The following is a 22,642-nucleotide window of genomic DNA, read 5'->3' as shown; positions in this document are numbered from 1 at the left end:
AGGGCATCATATTATGATGGCCTGCTTCATTGCTGCCATAGGTAGTATTATGTTATCCCCTTTAGTTGTTGATTTGGCTATTTCCTGTATTGTACATATATCTTCATTGCAGGCTGCTAAGATTATCAGTTGGGCATATGGTTGGTTTCAATTTCTCAACAAAAAAGCTATTTTTTTTTATTTTTTTTTTTTTTTTTTTTTATACTTTGTCGCTGTCTCCCGCGTTTGCGAGGTAGCGCAAGGAAACAGACGAAAGAAATGTCCCAACGCCCCCCCCCATACACATGTATATACATACGTCCACACAAGCAAATATACATACCTACACAGCTTTCCATGGTTTACCCCAGACGCTTCACATGCCTTGATTCAATCCACTGACAGCACGTCAGCCCCGGTATACCACATCGCTCCAATTCACTCTATTCCTTGCCCTCCTTTCACCCTCCTGCATGTTCAGGCCCCGATCACACAAAATCTTTTTCACTCCATCTTTCCACCTCCAATTTGGTCTCCCTCTTCTCCTTGTTCCCTCCACCTCCGACACATATATCCTCTTGGTCAATCTTTCCTCACTCATCCTCTCCATGTGCCCAAACCACTTCAAAACACCCTCTTCTGCTCTCTCAACCACGCTCTTTTTATTTCCACACATCTCTCTTACCCTTACGTTACTCACTCGATCAAACCACCTCACACCACACATTGTCCTCAAACATCTCATTTCCAGCACATCCATCCTCCTGCGCACAACTCTATCCATAGCCCACACCTCGCAACCATACAACATTGTTGGAACCACTATTCCTTCAAACATACCCATTTTTGCTTTCCGAGATAATGTTCTCGACTTCCACACATTCTTCAAGGCCCCCAGAATTTTCGCCCCCTCCCCCACCCTATGATCCACTTCCGCTTCCATGGTTCCATCCGCTGCCAGATCCACTCCCAGATATCTAAAACACTTCACTTCCTCCAGTTTTTCTCCATTCTAACTCACCTCCCAATTGACTTGACCCTCAACCCTACTGTACCTAATAACCTTGCTCTTATTCACATTTACTCTTAACTTTCTTCTTCCACACACTTTACCAAACTCAGTCACCAGCTTCTGCAGTTTCACACATGAATCAGCCACCAGCACTGTGTCATCAGCGAACAACAAGCTATATCTAAGCATTTAGGATATAAAGATCAATTAAAAGGTATGCAGTTCTCTATGTAATTTTAAGGCTTTCTTGTTCCACATAGGGATGGAGCAAAATTTTTTGGACATTATTTTTTAACACCGTTATGTGACATAGGCCCCATTTGTTGAAACCCTAGAATGATAGTCTTATAAACATTCTGAAAGAACTCTCACTGTCCCAAGGGAGCAGCTACAAAATCCATGCAGAGGTTGAGAGTCATTCTTTAGGTTGAAACTGGACTAAAATTGCCAGGTATATTCATTGACCACTGATATTGTGACAACTTTTGATGAAATCCTTTATAGTGGTATTAGAATACCTGCAAGCATTCAGATCCTTGAAAAATGCAAGTTCTTACATAAATTGTGGTTAGCTCCCTATTGATTTGAATTGCATAATTTGCTTAAAGTATTTATTTAGGCTTAAATGTACACTGTCTAACCCTTTGATTTTGCTGCTGAGAGGACTGAGGTTATTGATCAGTGTAGTTTTTCAATGGTTTGGACATAAAACACATTTTAAGAAGTAGGGTTATTCCGTCCCATGAAGTTCCAGAGATCAAGCTTTCCTGGGACTGGATAGTAGTTACTAATTATTGCCTCTAAAATGACAAGGTAAAGTTCTTCAGCATGATTGTATTCATGTCCACAGAATAGGGAATAAGGGAGAAATAATAATACTTCCCACGTATTCCCCATGTGTCATAGAAGGCGACTAAAGGGGGTAGGAGCAGGGGGCTGGAAACCCCCCCCCCCCCTCACATTTCAGTTGATACAAGGGGGAAACAGGAGTCAAGCGTGGAGTGCTCATCCTCCTTGAAGGCTCAGACTAGGGTGTCCGAATGTGTGTGGATGTAACCCGGATGAGAAGAAAGGAGAGATAGGTAGTATGTTTGAGAAAAGTAACCTTATTGTTATGGCTCTTGAGTGAAATGAAGCTCAAGGGTAAAGGGAAAGAGTGGTTTGGGAATATCTTGGGAGTAAAGTCAGGAGTTGGTGAGAGGACAAGAGCGATGGAAGGAGTAGCACTACTCCTGAAGCAGTTGTTGGAAGTATGTGATAGTGTAAGAAAGTAAATTCTAGAGTGATGTAGGTAAAACTGAAAGTGAAAGGAAGAGAGATGGGTGATTATTGGTGACTGTGCACATGGTCATGAGGAGAAAGATCGTGAGGCAAGTGTTTTGGGAGCAGCTGAGCAAGGTGTTAGCAGCTTTGATGCATGAGACTGGGTTATAGTGATGGGTGATTTGAATGTGAAGGTGAGTATTGTGGCAGTTGAGGGTATAATTGGTGTACATGGGGTGTTCAGTGATGTAAATGGAAATGGTGAAGAGCTTGTGGATTTGTGTGCTGTAAAAGGACTGGTGATTGGGAATACCTGGTTTAAAAAAGAGATATACATAAGTATACGTTTGTGAGCAGGAGATATGGTCATAGGATGTTATTGGATTATGTGTTACTTGATAGGTGTGTGAGAGAGACTTTTCGATGTGAATATGCTGAGAGGGGCAGCTGAAGGGATGTCTGATCTTTATCTTGTGGAGGTGAAGGTGAAGATTTGTAGAGGTTTCCAGAATAAGAGAATGTTGGGGAGAAGAGAGTGTTGAGAGTAAGTGAGCTTCGAAAGGAGACTCGTGTGAGGAAGTACCAGGAGAGATTGAGTGAAGAATGGCAAAAGGTGAGAGCAAATGATGAAAGGGGAGTGGGGGAGGAATGGATTGTATTTGGGGAAGCAGTGATGGCTTGTGCAAAAGATGCATGTGGCATGAGGAAGGTGAGAGGTGGGCAGATTAGAAAGGGTAGCAAGTGATGGGATGAAGTGGGATTATTAGTAAAGAGAAGAGAGAGGCATTTGGACAATTTTTGCTGGGAACCATGGAAGCGAGTCACAGGGTGGAAGAGGGGGTGAAGGTTCCAGGAGCGTTGAATGTGTGGGAGGCGAGAACATTATCAAGGAGACCAAAAATGGGTATGTTTGGAGGAATAGTGGTTCCAACAATATTATATGGTTGAGGCATGGGCTATAGATAGGGTTGTGCGGAGGAGGGTGGATGTGTTGGAAATGAAATGTTTGAGTACGTGGTGAGGTGGTTTGATTGAGTACGTAATGAAAGGGTAAGAGAGATGTCCGATAATAAAGTGTGGTTGAGAGAGCAGAAGAGGTTGTGATGAAATGGTCTGGACACATGGAGAAAATGACTGAGGAAAGATTGACAAAGAGGATGTATGTCAAAGGGGGAGGGAAAAAGGAGAAGCAGGAGACCAAAATGGAGTTGGAAGGATGGAGTGAAAAAGATTTTGAGCTGTCGGGGTCTAAACATACAGGAGGATGAAAGGCATGCAAGGAATAGAGTAAATTGGAACAATGTGGTATACTGGGGTTGTTGTGCTGTCAGTGGATTGAACCAGGGCATGTGAAGCGTCTGGGTTAAACGATGGGAAAGACTGTGGGGCCTGGATGTGGAAAGGGAGCTGTGGTTTTGGTGCATGACATGACAACTAGAGACTATGAGTGTGAATGAATGAGGCGTTTTTGTCTTTTCCTGGCACTACCTCGCTGGAGGTGGGGGGGATGCTATATCCTGTGTGGTTGGGTGGTGACAGGAATGGATGAAGGCAGCAAGTGTGAATATGTACGTTTGTATATATGCACATGTCTGTGTATATATATGTATGAATACATTGAAATGCAGAATGGAAGGAGGTGAGAGCAAAGGACGAAAGGGGAGTGGGGGAGGAATGGCATGTATTTAGGAAAGCAGTGATGGCTTGCACAAAAGATGCTTATGGCATGAGAAGTATGGGAGGTGGGCAGATGAGAAAGGGTAGTGATTGGTGGGATGAAGGAGTAAGATTATTCATGAAAGAGAAGAGAGAGGCATTTGGACAATTTTTGCAGGGAAATAGTGCAAATGACTGGGAGATGTACAAAAGAAAGAGGCTGGAGGTCAAGAGAAAGGTGCAAGAGGTGAAAAAGAGGGCAAATGAGAGTTGGGGTGAGAGTATCATTAAACTTTAGGGAGAATAAAAAGATGTTCTGGAAGGAGGTAAATAAAGTGCGTAAGACAAGGGAACAAATGGGAACATCAGTGAAGGGGGCTAATGGAGAGGTAATAAGCAGTGGTGATGAGGAGATGGAGCGAGTAATTTGAAGGTTTGTTGAATGTATTTGATGATAGAGTGGCAGATATAGGGTGCTTTGGTCAAGGTGTTGTGCAAAGTGAGAGGGTTAGGGAGAATGATTAAGTAAACAAAGAGGTAGTGAAAGCATTGCGGAAGATGAAAGCTGGCAAGACAGTGGGTTTGGATGGTATTACAGTGGAATTTATTAAAAAAGAGGGTGATTGTGTTGTTGACTGGTTGGTAAGGATATGTAATGTATGTATGGCTCATGGTGAAGTGCCTGAGGATTGGCGGAATGCATGCATAGTGCTATTGTACAAAGGCAAAGGGGATAAAGGTGAGTGTTCAAATTGCAGAGGTATAGGTTTGTTGGATATTCCTGGGAAATTAAATGGGAGGGTATTGATTGAGAGGGTGAAGGCATGTACAGAGCATCAGATTGGGGAAGAGCAGTGTGGTTTCAGAAGTGGTAGAGGATGTGTGGATCAGGTGTTTGCTTTGAAGAATGTATGTGAAAAATACTTAGAAAAGCAAATGGATTTGTATGTAGCATTTATGGATCTGGAGAAGGCATATGATAGTTGATAGAGATGCTCTGTGGAAGGTATTAAGAATATATGGTGTGGGAGGCAAGTTGTTAGGCAGTGAAATGTTTTTATCGAGGATGTGAGGGGTGTGTACGAGTAGGAAGAGAGGAAAGCGATTGGTTCTCGGTGAATGTCGGTTTGCGGCAGGGGTGCGCATGATGTCTCCATGGTTGTTAACTTTGTTTATGGATGGGGTTGTTAGGGAGGTGAATGCAAGAGCTTTGGAAAGAAGGGCAAGTATGCAGTCTGTTGTGGATGAGAGGGCTTTGGAAGTGAGTTAGTTGTTCGCTGATGATATAGTGCAGGTGGTTGATTCGTGTGAGAAACTGCAGAAGCTGTTGACTGACTTTGGTAAAGTGTGTGAAAGAAGAATGCTGAGAGTAAATATGAACAAGAGCAAGGATATTAGGTACAGTAGAGTTGAGAGACAGGTAAGTTTTAATGGAGAAAAACTGGAGGAAGTGAAGTGTTAGATATCTGGGAGTGGATTTAGCAGTGGATGGAACTATGGAAGCGGAAGCGAGTCACAGGGTGGGGTAGGGGGCAAAAGTTCTGGGAGCGTTGAAAAATGTGTGGAAGACGAGGACATTATCTCGGAAAGCAAAAATGGGTATGTTTGAAGGAATAGTGGTTACAACAATGTTATATGGTTGCGAGGCGTGGGCTATAGATAGGGATGTGCGGAGGAGGTTGATGAAAGGGTAAGAGAGAGGTGTAGTAATAAAAAGAGTGTGGTTGAGAGAGCAGAAGAGGGTAATTTGAAATTTTGTTCACATGGAGAGAATGAGTGAGGAAAGATTGACAAAGAGGACACATGTGTCAGAGGTGGCGACGGGAATGAACAAAGGCAGCAAGTATGAATTATGTACATGTGTATGTATGTGTGTGTATGTATATATATGTATACGTTGAAAGTTATAAGTATGTATATGTGTGTGTGGACGTGTATGTATATACATGTGTATGTGGATGGGTTGGGCCTTTCTTCTGTTTCCTTGCGCCACCTCACTAACGCAGGAGACAGCGACAAGGTATGATAAAAAAAATTTGAAATGAATATGTATGTATATGTGCGTGTATGGGAGTTTATGTATATATATGTGTGTATATGAGTGGATGGACCATTCTTCGTCTGTTTCCTTGCGCTACCTTGCTGACGCGAGAAATGGCTATTAATTATAATAAAAAGAAATGAAACAATAGAATTAAGATAATTATTGTTGGCTCAAAATGAGAAGCTTTGTTTTCATGTGGTTATTTAACAATGAATTTGTATGATAAAACTAACCAAAGAATCTCCATTCTTACTGCAAAACTATATGGTGCATAGTCATGGTGCACTGAAATTGAGGAATCTCCCACTTAATAAATATTAAATTTAACAATCCAGTATTGTTCCCAGAGAGTCTCTTAAGCTAAATCACACCAAGCCCAATGCATCCCATAGCTCAGAAGTCTAGTATTGGATTTTAAGAATCCTTTTAAAGCATAAGCTTGTATACAGATTTCAATTGATGTCTTGAACATGTTTGTACCAGTGTAATGAAATGGCAGATGCTGAGACTAAAGCAGCCAGATCTAGTAATCTTCATTTGTGTAGTTATATTTGTATACCTTGTGTGCCAATTTAATAATTGTTTGATGGCATGCCCGGTGGAATAACACACTACTGAAGATTAAAAAGTCTTCTTGGAATGCCAGAAATATAGAAGGCTTGAGTGGAGTATGTATTATGTAATAACAGAAGAAATAAAAAGTTTTGTAAGTTTTTGACATAATTAGATACTGATGTTCTTTCAAGGAAGCCAGTGTGTAAACAATTTACATATTAGAATGCCATAAATGTACGAATCGTGTTGAATATGAATTGTGTAATAAAAATAGTTTTTCTTGTAAAGTGAAATAGATATTTTTTGAAAGCCAAATTTATCATTCTTTAAAGTTTTAGTAACTTAAGAAGGCCAAAGTATATTTTATATAATTTTACTAATAGTTTTTAGTACTGAATAACCTGTAGATTTTAGCTTTTACAAATTAGTCAGTTACCTGTTCATATCTTAGTGTTCTTGCAGAGTATCAAGTGGAAAAGCTTCACACTTGGAATAAAAAGCTTTTGTAACTTTGTTCAGGTTATCACATAAGACTAGTTGTGAGCTTGTAAAGCATATCACTGTTTTATGTTGACATGTAACTGTAACTGTTAAATCAAAGTTGCCATGGAATAACTGATGACCTGTTAGAAAGTAACAAAACCATGTCATTTGGGCAGAATCTCCTGGCTGTCTTAAGACTAAATGACAGTTGGGAATTAACTCTGTCCTTACACTAGCTTGAGAGGCTGCTCCTGGAATCAAGAACACACAATTTGGGTACAGGTATTAGGCTCACAATGTGCAGTGTAACCTGTTATAAAAGTCAGCTTCATGCCACCTAATATTGCTATTATTCCAGTGACTGGCTTATTGACAACCCAGATGATAATGAGTGTCATAAAGATGATCTGCAGCAGCCTTATGATCTTTGGTATCACGAAGGTGAGTTGTTTTGAGGTATAGTCTCATTTTGAATATCACTGTTTCTGCAGTTACATTTCGAAGTAGCTTTTAAGAGGATAGCAGAACAAGTGATGTAATGGAAGGCATTTGTACTATTTAGCTGTATACATAGGTCATTGTATCTCCTCAGTGGATGACAGAAATCCTGCCTTATACCATTTACCATTATTTTGATTTTGCCTATAAAACATCTTGGGTGACTTGCCAAATGAGTGTGTTTTCAAAATCTGTCCTGTACATGGTAAATGCTTCCTGAACAAAGGAATTTGAATATATACTGGTGTATTTAGAATTATACTGAAGGAAATGTGTGTGTGTCACAGATTTTTCAGTGGTTTATGGCATCAATGAAATGTTCAGCACATGTAGCTATTTAAACTGATTTCCATAAACAAAGTTTACCTAGAATATGAACTTTGTAGATTTGACCCTGAGAAGAATTCTCCAAAGTTTATCAGTGGGTCAGATTGGATGAAACCTAATTCTAAGAATTGCTGGTGGAGAATGAATTTGTTAGTCCTCTTGCCTTTAGTGCCACATGGTCAGGCAGGCCACTGGTGCCACATGTCAGGTGGACCACTGTTGCCGTGTGGTCAGGTGGGCCACTGTTGCTGCATGGTTAGGTGGGCCACTGGTGCCACATGGTCAGGTTGGCCACTGGTGCCACATGGTCAGGTGGGCCACTGGTGCCGCATGGTCAGGTGGGACATTGGTTCCACATGGTCAGGTGGGTCACTGGTGCCACATCGCCAAGTGGGCCATTGGTGCCACATAGCCAGATCAACAGTTTTCTTAGGGGCATACTCATCTTAAACAGCTTTGTCTGTAGGGGAGAGTGGGATGAATAATCTTGATGCAGAACATTTTCTTCTTTTATAACTCTTTCAAGTCCCATGTCTTTTGCTGTGAGAAGCCACTCAGAGCAACTTATCAGCTTTATTTTTCATTTGTTCTTGTTCTGATGCGTATACAGTAGTCTTGAGACTAAAACTTTGTGATAATGTTTTACCTTTAAATGGAACCCAGTGCCCCTCTTGCTATTTACAGATTTGTTTCCACAAACTGTCATCATGTCTTCATATGCTACAGCTGCGAGCAGGGCATTTTTGATTCTCGTGGGAGCAGTGTCCAGAGTAGCTAGGCATGTCATTGTGAGATTTTTTTGAATACTAAGAATCAGGGATGCACCAGAACCAATATAAAGTGCTTGGTAGAACTGATTATTACTGGCCACCAGTAGTCACTGTCTTCCCACTTCTCCATTTATATATTATGGTTATATATGGAAAATTCCATAAAAGAAAAAAATTACATGCAATGAATGTCGATGGACTGAACCAGGTTGTGTGAAGCATGTGGGGTAGACCATGGAAATGTCTGCGAGACTCAGTCATGGATGGGGGCTGTGGATTTTTGTGCATTGCACGAGAATGGACATGAATGGTGGTGGCCTTTCTTTTGTTCCTAGTGCAGCCTCGCCAATGCTGGAAGTGGTGATCAAGTATGAAAGAAAAAATAATGAACTCTTTATTCTTATGAACAGCAATGATATTTCCATAGTCCCGATAATTGCGGCAGTTGCAGAATCTGACTGAAGTCAGGGATCTTAAAGATATTGGAATGGAATCCAAGGGAAGGCATATTGTAGAAGTTGGTTGATGAGGATCCAAAATGTATCCGTGTCTCCTCATGACAATTTGCACTTGCGGAGAAATTTAATACTGTTAACCATTTCAGGCTTAATATGGTATTGTGGCTTACATTTTGTAAAACTTACTGGAAAAAGAAATTTGTGAAGATGATGAATCTTAAACTTGAGTGTGCCATGACTTCAAATTTGTTCCTTTTATGGTGAAAAAAAATTTTTCTAAACTAGCTAAAGTTCCTAACTTTACACGAGATTATATCAGTATTTAAGGTTTACAGTATCTTTGTAAATGCTTTTATTTACCCAGGTTGTAAAGATTTGGAGCCAGATGCATACTTCTGGGGTCCTCTTGGTAAACATACAAAGTTTCTAGCTGTCATGGTCATGTGGTTGTGTTACTGATTAAAGACTTTGAAAAGTGCAGAGCATGCAGAACCAGTGCTTGCTAACTAAAAAGAGATTAGTTAGACAAACCAAGGTTGACTCTCCTACAGTGAAGGATCAGGGTGTAAAAAGTGGGTTGCACCAAAATTATAAAGGTAGTAGAGTGGGAGGTTGATAGATGTATGTAACCGATTATTTTTTGGCTTGGGTAGTAATCATACACCAGATATGGTAGAAAGGAATAAGAATGAGGAAGAGCTTATTAAGAGATTGCTGGATACTCTCATCTAACCAGTAGTTACTTAAGAAACCTTGGAAACTTTGAAGATGAATTGGTATTCATTAGGGTATCAAATGGAGATAGTGAGAAAAGCTAAGAGCGCAGTCAGAAGACAAAAAACTGAAGATGCTACATGTGACAAGGATAGAGCAACCCTGCCAGCATTGCAGAGATGGCTGAAGTGTTATGAAATGGTAATGTCTGACAAAGTGATATATTCAAATATTGTTGGATTAATAGTTAAGTTGATTTCAATGCAAAGGTGAGTAATGTGGCAGTTGAGGGAATAATTGGTATACATGGGGTGTTCAGTGTTGTAAATGGAAATGAAGAGCTTGTAGATTTATGTGCTGAAAAAGGACTGGTGACTGGGAATACCTGGTTTAAAAAGCGAGATATACATAAGTATACGTATGTAAGTAGGAGAGATGGCCAGAGAGCATTATTGGATTACATGTTGACAGGCGTGCGAAAGAGAGACTTTTGGATGTTAATGTGCTGAGAGGTGCAACTGGAGGGATGTCTGATCATTATCTTGTGGAGGCGAAGGTGAAGATTTGTATGGGTTTTCAGAAAAGAAGAGAGAATGTTGGGGTGAAGAGGGTGGTGAGAGTAAGTGAGCTTGGGAAGGAGACTTGTGTGAGGAAGTACCAGGAGAGACTGAGTACAGAATGGAAAAAAGGTGAGAACAAAGGAGGTAAGGGGAGTGGGGGAGGAATGGGATGTATTTAGGGAAGCAGTGATGGCTTGCGCAAAAGATACTGGTGGCATGAGAAGCTTGGGAGGTGGGTTGATTAGAAAGGGTAGTGAGTGGTGGGATGAAGTAAGATTATTAGTGAAAGAGAAGAGAGAGGCATTTGGACAATTTTTGCAGGGAAAAAATGCAAATGAGTGGGAGATGTATAAAAGAGAGACAGAAGGTCAAGAGAAAGGTGCAAGAGGTGAAAAAGAGGGCAAATGAGAGTTGGGGTGAGAGAGTATCATTAAATTTTAGGAAGAATAAAAAGATGTTTTGGAAGGAGGTAAATAAAGTGCGTATGACAAGGAAGCAAATGGGAACTTCAGTGAAGGGGGCTAATGGGGAGGTGGTAACAAGTAGTGGTGATGTGAGAAGGATATGGAGTGAGTATTTTGAAGGTTTGTTGAATGTGTTTGATGAAAGAGTTGCAGATATAGGGTGTTTTGGTCGAGGTGGTGTGCAAAGTGAGAGGGCTAGGGAAAATGATTTGGTAAACAGAGAAGAGGTAGTAAAAGCTTTGCAGAAGATGAAAGCTGGCAAGGCAGCAGGTTTGGATGGTATTGCAGTGGAATTTATTAAAAAAGGGGGTGACTGTATTGTTGACTGGTTGGTAAGGTTATTTAATGTATGTATGATTCATGGTGAGGTGCCTGAGGATTGGCATAATGCTTGCTTCGTGCCATTGTACAAAGGCAAAGGGGATACGAGTGAGTGCTCAAATTATAGAGGTATAAGTTTGAGTATTCCTGGTAAATTATATGGAAGGGTATTGATTGAGAGGGTGAAGGCATGTATAGAGCATCAGATTGGGGAAGAGCAGTGTGGTTTCAGAAGTGGTAGAGGTTGTGTGGATCAGGTGTTTGCTTTGAAGAATGTATGTGAGAAATACTTAGAAAAGCAAATGGATTTGTATGTAGCATTTATGGATCTGGAGAAGGCATAAGATAGAGTTGATAGAGATGCTCTGTGGAAGGTACTAAGAATATATGGTGTGGGAGGCAAGTTGTTAGCGGTGAAAAGTTTTTATCGAGGATGTAAGGCATGTGTACGTGTAGGAAGAGATCAAAATGATTGGTTCTCAGTGAATGTAGGTTTGTGGCAGGGGTGTGTGATGTCTCCATGGTTGTTTAATTTGTTTATGGATGGGGTTGTTAGGGAGGTGAATGCAAGAGTTTTGGAAAGAGGGGCAAGTATGAAGTCTGTTGGGGATGATAGAGCTTGGGAAGTGAGTCAGTTGTTGTTTGCTGATGATACAGTGCTGGTGGCTGATTCATATGAGAAACTGCAGAAGCTGGTGACTAAGTTTGGTAAAGTGTGTGAAAGAAGAAAGTTGAGAGTAAATGTGAATAAGAGCAAGGTTATTAGGTACAGTAGGGTTGAGATTCAAGTCAATTGGGAGGTAAGTTTGAATGGAGAAAAACTGGAGGAAGTAAAGTGTTTTAGATATCTGGGAGTGGATATGGAAGCAGAAGTGAATCATAGGGAGGGGGAGGGGGCGAAAATCCTGGGAGCCTTGAAGAATGTGTGGAAGTCGAGAACATTATCTCGGAAAGCAAAAATGGGTATGTTTGAAGGAATAGTGGTTCCAACAATGTTGTATGGTTGCGATGCGTGGGCTATGGATAGAGTTGTGCACAGGAGGGTGGATGTGCTGGAAATGAGATGTTTGAGGACAATATGTGGTGTGAGGTGGTTTGATCGAGTAAGTAATGTAAGGGTAAGAGAGATGTATGGAAATAAAAAGAGCGTGGTTGAGAGAGCAGAAGAGGGTGTTTGGGCACATGGAGAGAATGAGTGAGGAAAGATTGACCAAGAGGATATATGTGTCGGAGGTGGAGGGAACGAGGAGAAGTGGGAGACCAGATTGGAGGTGGAAAGATGGAGTGAAAAAGATTTTGTGATCGGGGCCTGAACATGCAGGAGGGTGAAAGGCAGGCAAGGAATAGTGAATTGGATCGATGTGATATACCGGGGTAGACGTGGTGTCACTGGATTGAATCAGGACATGTGAAGCGTCTGGGGTAAACCATGGAAAGTTGTGTGGGGCCTAGATGTGGAAAGGGAGCTGTGGTTTTGGGCATTATTACATGACAGCTAGAGACTGAGTGTCTTTTCCTAGTGCTACCTTGCACACATGAGGGGGGGAGGGGGATGTTATTCCATGTGTGGCGAGGTGGCGATGGGAATGAATAAAGGCAGTGTGAATTGTGTACATGTGTATATATGTATGTGTCTGTGTGTATATATATGTGTACATTGAGATGTATGGGTATGTATATTTGTGTGTGTGGACGTGTATGTATATACATGTGTAGGGGGGTGGGTTGGGCCATTTCTTTCGTCTGTTTCCTTGCGCTACCTCGCAAACGCGGGAGACAGCAACAAAGGAAAATAAATAAATAAATAAATAATGGTGAAGAGCTGGAATTAAAGGATTGTTTAAAGGAAAGTGCACCTTGATATTGTTAAAGTTGTGGAAACAAAGCTGACTAATGAGAAAAGATCCAAGGTAGTAATGGATAGGCAGCAAGACATGGACCAGGTAAGTACATTATCCATACTATCTGCCCAAGTATTTGGAGGGTTAGTGATGACTGTGTAGTGAGCTAGCACTTGAGTAGTTGTCAAGTTGCACTCCTTTGACCTAGGTAGCTGTCTTTTTTTCCCTGCCTCACCCACACTTAAACAGCTGGCATTCTGTCCACAAACATACAGTATCTCCTTGTGACACTACTCTTGATCCACTCAACTTGTTCTTAGCAACTCTAGATTTTCCTGTTGAGTGCTGTGTGCTATTCCGTGCTATTCCTGCCTATTGGCGAAGTGGTAGGAACAACAAATATATATAGTTGGTAGGAATGTTAGATAGAAACATTAGGTAGAAGTAGTAGGTTGGAACATTAGACAGGTACATAAGGAACATCGGATAGGAGCTTCTGAAAACTCTGCCCTAGAGTTACCCTCTATCAACAGCCTGTTAAGGGTGAGTCACCAGAGGCTAAGAGGCAGCTTTGGAGTTCAACAGATATGGAAACACCTTTCCCCTGGCTATCCCCTTTAGGGAGTTCCCAAAGGAAATTTGCATCAGAGATAGAGGTAGATAGATCTCGCTTATTCTGCCCAGAAGGGTACATCATGATAAGTATGGATAGAGAAGGCAAAGGATTGGCCATCTTGATAAAAGATAGCCTTAAGATTCAAGAAAATTGTAGAAGTTGGACCATTCGGACAAAATATAATGGGAAGAGTAACTGTAGGAAGAAGTGCATAGTGGTGTTATTGTATAATACTCTTAAAGAATTGCAGTGGTCCAGAACATATATAATACAGTAACAGTGAAGGAACATTCAGGATGGAACATGAAGCAGTGAAATGCTTAATAATTGAAATGATGAAGTACTAATAATGGGGAGTGTCAGTTGCATTTAGACTTTGAGAAATTGAGATTCTCATGGTGATAGGGAGTTGTGGAGATGCAGGTTTTTTGTATGTACTGGAAATTTCTTAAATAAAACGACATATCGGTGAACATACTATGAGAGAGAATAATACATCAGTGCTAGTTCTTATCTTCATGCCTTCTACCATGAATACTGAGAATATATGTGATGCTCCAGTTGGAAAAAGTGAACACACAATGCTGAATTTTGTGGTAAACAGAGCATTAAAAATACTGAGGGGAGACGAGATGTAGTGATATAATTCTAGAAACTACACAAACCACAATAATTCCTGTAGGAATGTTGGTTAGGAAATAAAGTTAGGTAACCAGGAACCAGGGCTTTGTAGAGAATTTGTGAAATTTATAGTGAAGGAGTAGAGATGGGTACCTTAAGCTTTGGATACAGGGAATTTAATGAAGCAGGAAAGAATTGTTTAATGAAATGTATTAAAAAACAAAGGAGCATAGAGATTTATATTGTTGAATGTATAGATGACACTCCAGCCAGCTAGCTTCTGCAAGGTATAAGAATGCAAGGAATGAGTACAGCAAAATGAGAGAGGGAACAAAGAAGCTCTGAAAAGAATGTTGTAGACAAAGGAAAGAATCCAAAACTTTTCTCTAAATTCATCAGTTGTCAATCAAGAAACAGCTAATCAGGCTAAAGGAAGTATGGGCAGAAATTTTAGAGGATGATGTAAGGATACTTAAGGAACCAAATAAAATGTTGAAGTGTTTTCATGGTGGAAGACATTGAAACTTCAGCACCAGGGAGATTAAGTAGAGAGGACATTTTAAAAATCATGTCTTTCACTATCCTCGTATAACACTTTTCAGCCAATCCATTTACTTCAATTCCATATAGCGCTGATGATATCTCCAATTTTTATTTCTACATGTTACAAAATGTTTTCTTAGCAACAGAGCTGCTTTTGGGACATGGGTTGTATCTTCAATTGTAGATACAGGTGCAAAAAAAGTTGGTCTATCATGTCTGTCTTGATTCAGGTGACCATTTTCTAAAATTTTTGGCCCAACTGATTGGGTAATGACTATATATTATTTTTTATATAATGTACACCTCACACAGACGTTTGCTTTAACTCGTGTCTCCAAGTTTCTTGATGCCAATTCATATAATTTACTGGTTATTATATGTTTATTTCAAATAGTATTTAAAATGTTCCATTTCAGATTAGAGCAATAGTAACTTAAGATGTTCATTCTCATGTTAGAGCAATAATAACTTACCATAAAACCAATCTTACTTTCAGAACATGACAAATCTGATGATTCCTATGATGGTCTTGCTCCTGATCCAACTTGTATTTGCACTGGTTACTGGGTTATCATTCATAATCATGCTGGCCACCTTTGTCAGTGGAGCAGCAGCATTTGGAGCACTCTTGTTCATTGTTGTAGTCTTATACTTTGAGACTTATTTCCTTCTAGTTCTCCGTGCCTACTACATGCAGGTCAGTTTTCTTTGTCTCTTTTTCTTTCCCTTCTTTGTACTTTTAATTCTCATTTTCTCTTTATCCTTCTTCACATGGGCAGTATGTATGGTTAATCTGTGCAAATAACAATTGTCAAATATGTTTAGTAAGGTTATTTAATGTATGTATGATTCATGGTGAGGTGCCTGAGGATTGGCGGAATGCTTGCATAGTGCCATTGTACAGAGGCAAGGGGGATAAGAGTGAGTGCTCAAATTAGAGGTAAAAATTTGTTGAGTATTCCTGGTAAATTATATGGGAGGGTATTGATTGAGAGGGTGAAGGCATGTACAGAGCATCAGGTTGGGGAAGAGCAGTGTGGTTTCAGAAGTGGTAGAGGATGTGTGGATCAGGTGTTTGCTTTGAAGAATGTATGAGAAATACTTAGAAAAGCAAATGGATTTGTATGTAGCATTTATGGATCTGGAGAAGGCATATGATAGAGATGCTCTGTGGAAGGTGTTAAGAATATATGGTGTGGGAGGCAAGTTGTTAGCGGTGAAAAGTTTTTATCGAGGATGTAAGGCATGTGTACGTGTAGGAAGAGAGGAAAATGATTGGTTCTCAGTGAATGTAGGTTTGCGGCAGGGGTGTGTGATGTCTCCATGGTTGTTTAATTTGTTTATGGATGGGGTTGTTAGGGAGGTGAATGCTAGAGTTTTGGAAAGAGGAGCAAGTATGCAGTCTGTTGTGGATGAGAGAACTTGGGAAGTGAGTCCGTTGTTGTTCGCTGATGATACAGTGCTGGTGGCTGATTCATATGAGAAACTGCAGGAGCTGGTGACTGAGTTTGGTAAAGTGTGTGAAAGAAGAAAGTTGAGAGAAAATGTGAATATGAGCAAGGTTATTAGGTACAGTAGGGTTGAGGGTCAAGTCAATTGGGAGGTAAGTTTGAATGGAGCAAAACTGGAGGAAGTAAAGCGTTTTAGATATCTGGGAGTGGATCTGGCAGCGGATGGAACCATGGAAATGGAAGTGAATCATAGGGTGGGGGAGGGGACGAAAATTTTGGGAGGCTCCAAGAATGTTTGGAAGTCGAGAACATTATCTCGGAAAGCAAAAATGGGTATGTTTGAAGGAATAGTGGTTCCAACAATGTTATATGGTTGCGAGGCATGGGCTATGGATAGAGTTGTGAGCAAGAGGGTGGATGTGCTGGAAATGAGATGTTTGAGGACAATATGTGGTGTGAGGTGGTTTGATCGAGTAAGTAATGTAAGGGTAAGAGAGATGTGTGGAAATTAAAAAAGTATGGTCGAGAGAGCAGAAGAGGGTGCTTTGAAATGGTTTGGTCACATAGAGAGAATGAGTGAGGAAAGTGACCAAGAGGATATGTGTGTCAGGTGATGGAGGGAACGAGGAGAAGTGGGATACCAAATTGGAGGTGGAAAGATGGAGTGAAAAAGATTTTGAGTGATTGGGGCCTGAACATGCAGGAGGGTGAAAGGCGTGCAAGGAATAGAGTGAATTGGAACGATATGGTATACTGGGGTCGACGTGCTGTCAACGGATTGAAGCAGGGCATGTGAAGTGTCTGGGGTAAACCATGGAAAGTTGTGTGGGGCCTGGATGTGGAAAGGGAGCTGTGGTTTCGGTGCATTATTACATGACGGCTAGAGACTGAGTGTGAACGAATGGGGCCTTTGTTGTCTTTTCCTAGCGCTCCCTCGCACATATGAGTGGGGAGGGGATTGTTATTCCATGTGTGGCGAGTTGGCGATGGGAATAAATAAAGGCAGACAGTATGAATTGTGTACATGTGTATATATGTATATGTCTGTGTGTGTATATATATATGTATACATAGAGATGTATAGGTATGTATATTTGCGTGTGTGGACGTGTATGTATATACATGTGTATGTGGGCGGGTTGGGCCATTCTTTTGTCTGTTTCCTTGCGCTACCTCGCTAACACGGGAGACAGCGACAAAGCAAAATAAATAAATATGGATATTATTTGTTAATTGGTAAGAATGATTTACAATACTTAACCCATATGATTTGAAGCAGGATGGTCCCTATGCAGTCCCAAGTTCAGGTACTACTGTCACTCCATCACATATTTGTCTTCACATATTCGTACTCCCTTTGTCCATTACAGTACCCTTGCTCACATCATTCCTCCACATATCCATATTGTTTTTCAATTTTTGCCTTCAGTATGTATTTTACTTGTAATATTTCTTCTGTTCTTCCAGTCTTCACATGAGACTTGCAAATTTCATTGTAACAAATCAAAAGCTGACACTCCTGATTCCTTGATTGTAATCACCTTTGGCTTATGACAAAGAAAATGTGAGCAGTGCTTATGTAATGTCAGCCAAATAATATGAAGAAAAGGGAGGCAAAGACACTGCATGAGCTTCCAATCCTAAGATTTCTGTAATTTTACTTTAAATTGGTAAATGTATTTGCACCAATTAGAAAAGTAAATCTTTGTAATAATTTCAGGTCAAAAGGGCAGCAGGACTTATGCATGATGTTTTACAAGAGGCAGAAGCTACTGTTGGTATTCCAGAAAATAAGGTTCTCCTAAAGTTAAAAAATTGAGACTTCTGAAGATTGCAGTATTTTATTTTTTTTTAATTTGCAGTTATCTTAAGCTTAAGAATGCACTGAACTTGCAAATGGATTTAAGCTGATGAAATTGTAATAATTGAGGGTAGGAGAATATCAAAGTACATATTTTTCCAAGTTATTTTCAATGTTTAAAACTGCTGTAATGTAAACTACGAATATGATTTTATGTTGGAGTATGGTTTTAGAACAAATACTACTGAATATTAAAAGTTGTAAGATAGATTACATGTGTTTATGACCATTATGCTCTTCATTAAAGTGTTGAAATCCCATAGATTTTATTTTTTCATATCCAGTTAAGTTGAAAGTTAGATTGAAGTGGATGAGAATGAAACTAGAATGTAAGAGGTATATGACTGTTATTACTTATACATGTAGTAGAGAGGAGTGAGGAAGACGGGAGCTGTTCTGAGAGGGGCAGAGAGAGGTCCGAAGCAATTTGAATTCACATGATAGTCCACCTTGATGTGGTTTGAATGGGAGGGTGGGTGATGGGGCAGTTGAAGATATAATTAGGAGCTATGGGGTACCCACAGTAAATGAAAATGTGAGCAGCTCCTTGTGTGTGTGTTAATTACTACATTACCTAAACTTGCATTGCTTTCCCAAGGGTGTTTTCTATTCATGCAAGTCTCCTGCAACACACTGAAAGCTGGCCATGTCCACTGGTCGTAGAATGTTGTGGAGATATGTTTACATCTATGTGCTGAATGTTCAGGGCAACTGAGTAGTAAGTGATCCATATCTTTGGTGGTTGCATCATGGGCATGAAGAGAATTGAGGTGTGCTGATACTGTGTTTGTACTGCTGTGGTGATGGATGATGTCCAGAGTGTAAGCAGGAGAGAGTGCTCATGTTTGTGTGGGGAGCATGGTTTGTGATTGTATGTTTGGAAGGTTGGAGCATTTGACTGAGTTGAGGGGTCACCAGTTTAGTGTGCCTATTTTTTTCGGTGTATATGTATTTTCTCAATGTTGTATTTATTATTGGGTAGGGGGTCTGTGAATAGGTAAGGGGTAAGTTTATTTTTTCTTCGGTGGTTGAGTGGTAAGGGTGAGAAAGGCTCATTGCCGTTTCATAGAATTGATTGCCAAGCATGGTGAGGTGAGACTGTACCTGGGAGGATCTGTTTCTCATTTGTGAAGGTTTTCAGTGATGGTGGTTGCTAAGCAGCCAGTGATTGATCTGAGTATACTATTTTGTAATTTGCAGCTTTAGTTTTATTTGCTTTTGAGAGGCTGGAAGACTGGGCAGGTGAAGCATAATGTTGAATGGATGAATTATTGCTAAATGATGTTGAGGGATTCTTTTCTTTTCCAAATCTGGGGGCGTTGATTTGTTTATTGCTTTCTTCATGGTAATGGTGTGGGGAGTGAATTTCATGTGTGTGACACATAGATCAGTTGGAGTTTTGTTTAGTGCGTGCCCAGTTCAAAGTAACTGGAGGATGAGCTGGATTTATGCCTGTCTGGGTTTAAAACTGTAAATGAAGAATACTTTGGAGATGCTGACATTGTTCTGATGGACCATTCTTCTAATTGTGTAATGAAGTGCTGTATGTTTTACATTGTTATTGGCATGTCAGAGCATTGATGTGATTTTCAGGTTTTTTGCTTACAAATGGACCTTAATGAAATTTTCCTCAGTTTGGGTGCTGAGAATAGAGGTGATAAAAGGCAGTAGGAAGGGGATTTGGATTCTCTGAAGGGTTTTAGGATATGTTATTCTGCCAGATGTTAGGGTCCTTGTGTGGCCAAGCATAGTTGAAGACAGCTGTGCGTGCTTGGATGGCAAATGAGCCATAATGTTATGTATGAAAATATGAATGTCAAGAGTATGCTGCATAAGCTACAGTATATACATACATAGACCTACTGCTCAGCCTTCTTTCTTTAGGGCCCCCACAGTGCTCAGGAAGGCTCCCATGTCCATTGCATAGGTTTAAGTTCATAGTTTAGTGATGCTGTGTGTATGACTGGTAATTTGGCAGTGCTCAGCATCTTCACAATGGTAGTTTCATCATGGGCATGGAGGGCTTCACATAGTCTGAATTGGTGCTTGTAGTGTTGCAGGGATGGGTGATGTCCAGAATGTTCATAAGAAAGCATAGCTTGTACATACCCTGGAAGTGTGGTTGAACAGTAATGTATTACTAGTGGGATGGTGTTTAAGAAAGAGTGGGGAGGACAGCTGTATACTGGAGCGTATGATATGAGAGGCATGACATTACCTACAATGTCTGTGGTATGGAAATAAGGGAAACGTGGGGCCTGTTGGATCCTGTTAAAAACTACCCTGAGACCAAATACCTGAAAAACAAAATTTGAATTGTTTTGTTGGAGACTGCATTATCATAAGTAACCTTGATTCCTTGAGGCAGTAGAACTGGAAGTAAAGTACAATGACCCATCGGATGTCAAATCATCTGTTCTTGGAGCATTTTAGTGATATCAATTTAGAGATGGAAGGCTGAAGTGAAAAAATTTTGAGTGATGAGGGCCTGAACATGCAGAAGGGTGAAAGGTATGCACAGGATAATGAATTGGAGTGATGTGGTATATTAGGGTTGACATGCTAACATTGGACCAAACCAGTACATGTAAAGCTTCCGGAGTAAACCATGGAAAGGTTTGTGGTGCCAGGATGTGGATAGGGGCTGCGGTTTTGGTGCATTACACAACATGACAGTTTGAGGATGGATGTGAGATGTGGCCTTTCGTCATCTGTTGCTGGCACTGTCTCACTAATTTGGGGAACAACAATTGAGTATAGAAAAAAAATATCAGTTTTGTGTTCATAAGGGAAGAGAGAACTGGGTATAGGTTGCTGAAAAAAGATTGGTTGGATTAATTCTATGTAGTTGGTGAGAGTTTGTAGTTGCTAGACTGCAAGTCATTGTTCTGAGCACTCAGTTGTGTGTGTTCCAGTTCTGTTTGCTTTTAGTAATATTGATAACCCAGTAGGTGAGGCATTGTTTATCATGGAATAAAGGAGGTGTCAATAGAGGATACTAAGGGATTCTTTATCTTGTTTAAATCTGGTACCAGTTAATGTTCTAAGGGTGTTTAGTTTTTTTTTTTTTTTTTTTTGCTTGTGTTGGTTTGTGATGTAGGGAGGGAATGTCGTGTGTTGTATGTGATGCCCAGAATAATTTCTCGAGTGGGAGTGATTGGCCATTTAAGGGGTATAAATTTTTAGGGATGGGGAGAAATGGTTACTGCTCACATACATGCATGCTCATCCCATTCTGTATTACTTGGCAAAAGAGGGGAAACATGGTCATGCTCATTCATGTATAACTACTTAACTATTGGAAGAAAGGTAGAAGGATATCAAAGTCTAGCTGTAGTGTAAAGTACTAATATGATTTTATGTTGGAGTATGTTTTTAGAACAAATACTTTTGAATATTAAAAGTTGTAAGATAGATTACATGTGTTTATGACCATTATGTTCTTCATTAAAGTGTTGAACTCCCTTAGATTTTTTTTCATATCCAGTTAAGTTGAAAGTTAGATTTAAGTGGATGAGAATAAAAATAGAATGTAAGAGGTATATGATTATTACTTATTTATGTGGTAGTGAGAGGAGTGAGGAAGACGGGAACTGTTCTGAGAGGGGCAGAGAGAGGTCTGAAGAAATTTTGATTCGCATCATAAAGTCCTCCTTGATGTGGTCTGAATGGGAGAGTAGGTGATGGGGCAGTTGAAGGTATAATTGGGAGCTATGGGGTACCAACAGTAAATGAAAATGTGAGCAGCAGCTTGTGTGTGTGAATTACTACAGTACCTTACCTTGCATTGTTTTCCCAAGAGTGTCTTCTATTCATGTAAGTCTACTGCAACACTTGGAAAGCTGGCCATGTCCACTGGTCAGGACCACAGGTCATAGAATGTTGTGGAGATGTGTATACATCTATGTGCTGAAAGTTCAGGGCAACTGAGTAGTAAGTGAACTGTCTCTTTATGGTGGTTGCATCATGGGCATGAAGGGTATTGAGGTGTGCTGATACTGTGTTTGTACTGCTGCGGTGATGAATGATGTCCAGAGTGTAAGCAGGAGTGAGTGCTCATGTTTGTGTGGGGAGCATGGTTTGTGATGATTGTACATTTGGAGAGTTGGAGCATTTGACTGATTTGGGGGGTCATTAGTTTCGTGGGGTTTTTTTTTTGTGTATATGTATTTTCTCAATGTTGTATTTATCATTGGGTAGGGGATCTGTGAGTAGGTAAGGGGCAAGTTTTTCTTTTTTCTTTGGTGGTTGGTGGTTACTTATTGAGTGGTAAGGGTGAAAGACCCATTGCTGTTTCATAGAATTGATTGCCAAGCATGTTAAGGTGAAACTGCATGTAGGAGGATTTGTTTCTCATTTGTGAAGGTTTTTGGTGTTAGTGGTTGCAAAGCAGCTGGTGATTGATGCAGTACTATTTTGTGATTTGCGGCTTTTTTATATTTGCTTTTGAGAGGCAGCCAGTGATTTATCTGAGTATACTATTTTGTAATTTGCAGCTTTTGTTTTATTTGCTTTTGAGAGGTTGGAAGACTGGGCAGATGAAGCATAAAGTGGAATGGATGAATTATTGGTATAGGATATTGAGTGATTCTTTTCTTTTCCAAA

General features: G+C 40.3%; 1 protein-coding gene across 1 annotated transcript in view; it reads left to right on the top strand.

Moving 5' to 3' along the window:
* The window catches only part of LOC139755476 (uncharacterized), a 31,104-nt gene extending 12,807 nt beyond the window's left edge, over nucleotides 1-18,297 (top strand). The window contains exons 4-6 of the mRNA XM_071673815.1: nucleotides 7,351-7,433; nucleotides 15,222-15,422; nucleotides 17,897-18,297. Of these exons, the coding sequence (XP_071529916.1) occupies nucleotides 7,351-7,433; nucleotides 15,222-15,422; nucleotides 17,897-17,995 (383 nt within the window). The 3' untranslated portion in view covers nucleotides 17,996-18,297. The remainder of the gene's footprint in view (nucleotides 1-7,350; nucleotides 7,434-15,221; nucleotides 15,423-17,896) is intronic.
* Nucleotides 18,298-22,642: the final 4,345 nt, after the last annotated feature.

Source organism: Panulirus ornatus, chromosome 19, assembly GCF_036320965.1.
Source record: "Panulirus ornatus isolate Po-2019 chromosome 19, ASM3632096v1, whole genome shotgun sequence".
Lineage (NCBI taxonomy): Eukaryota > Metazoa > Arthropoda > Malacostraca > Decapoda > Palinuridae > Panulirus > Panulirus ornatus.
This window is presented reverse-complemented; position numbering and strand designations above follow the sequence as displayed.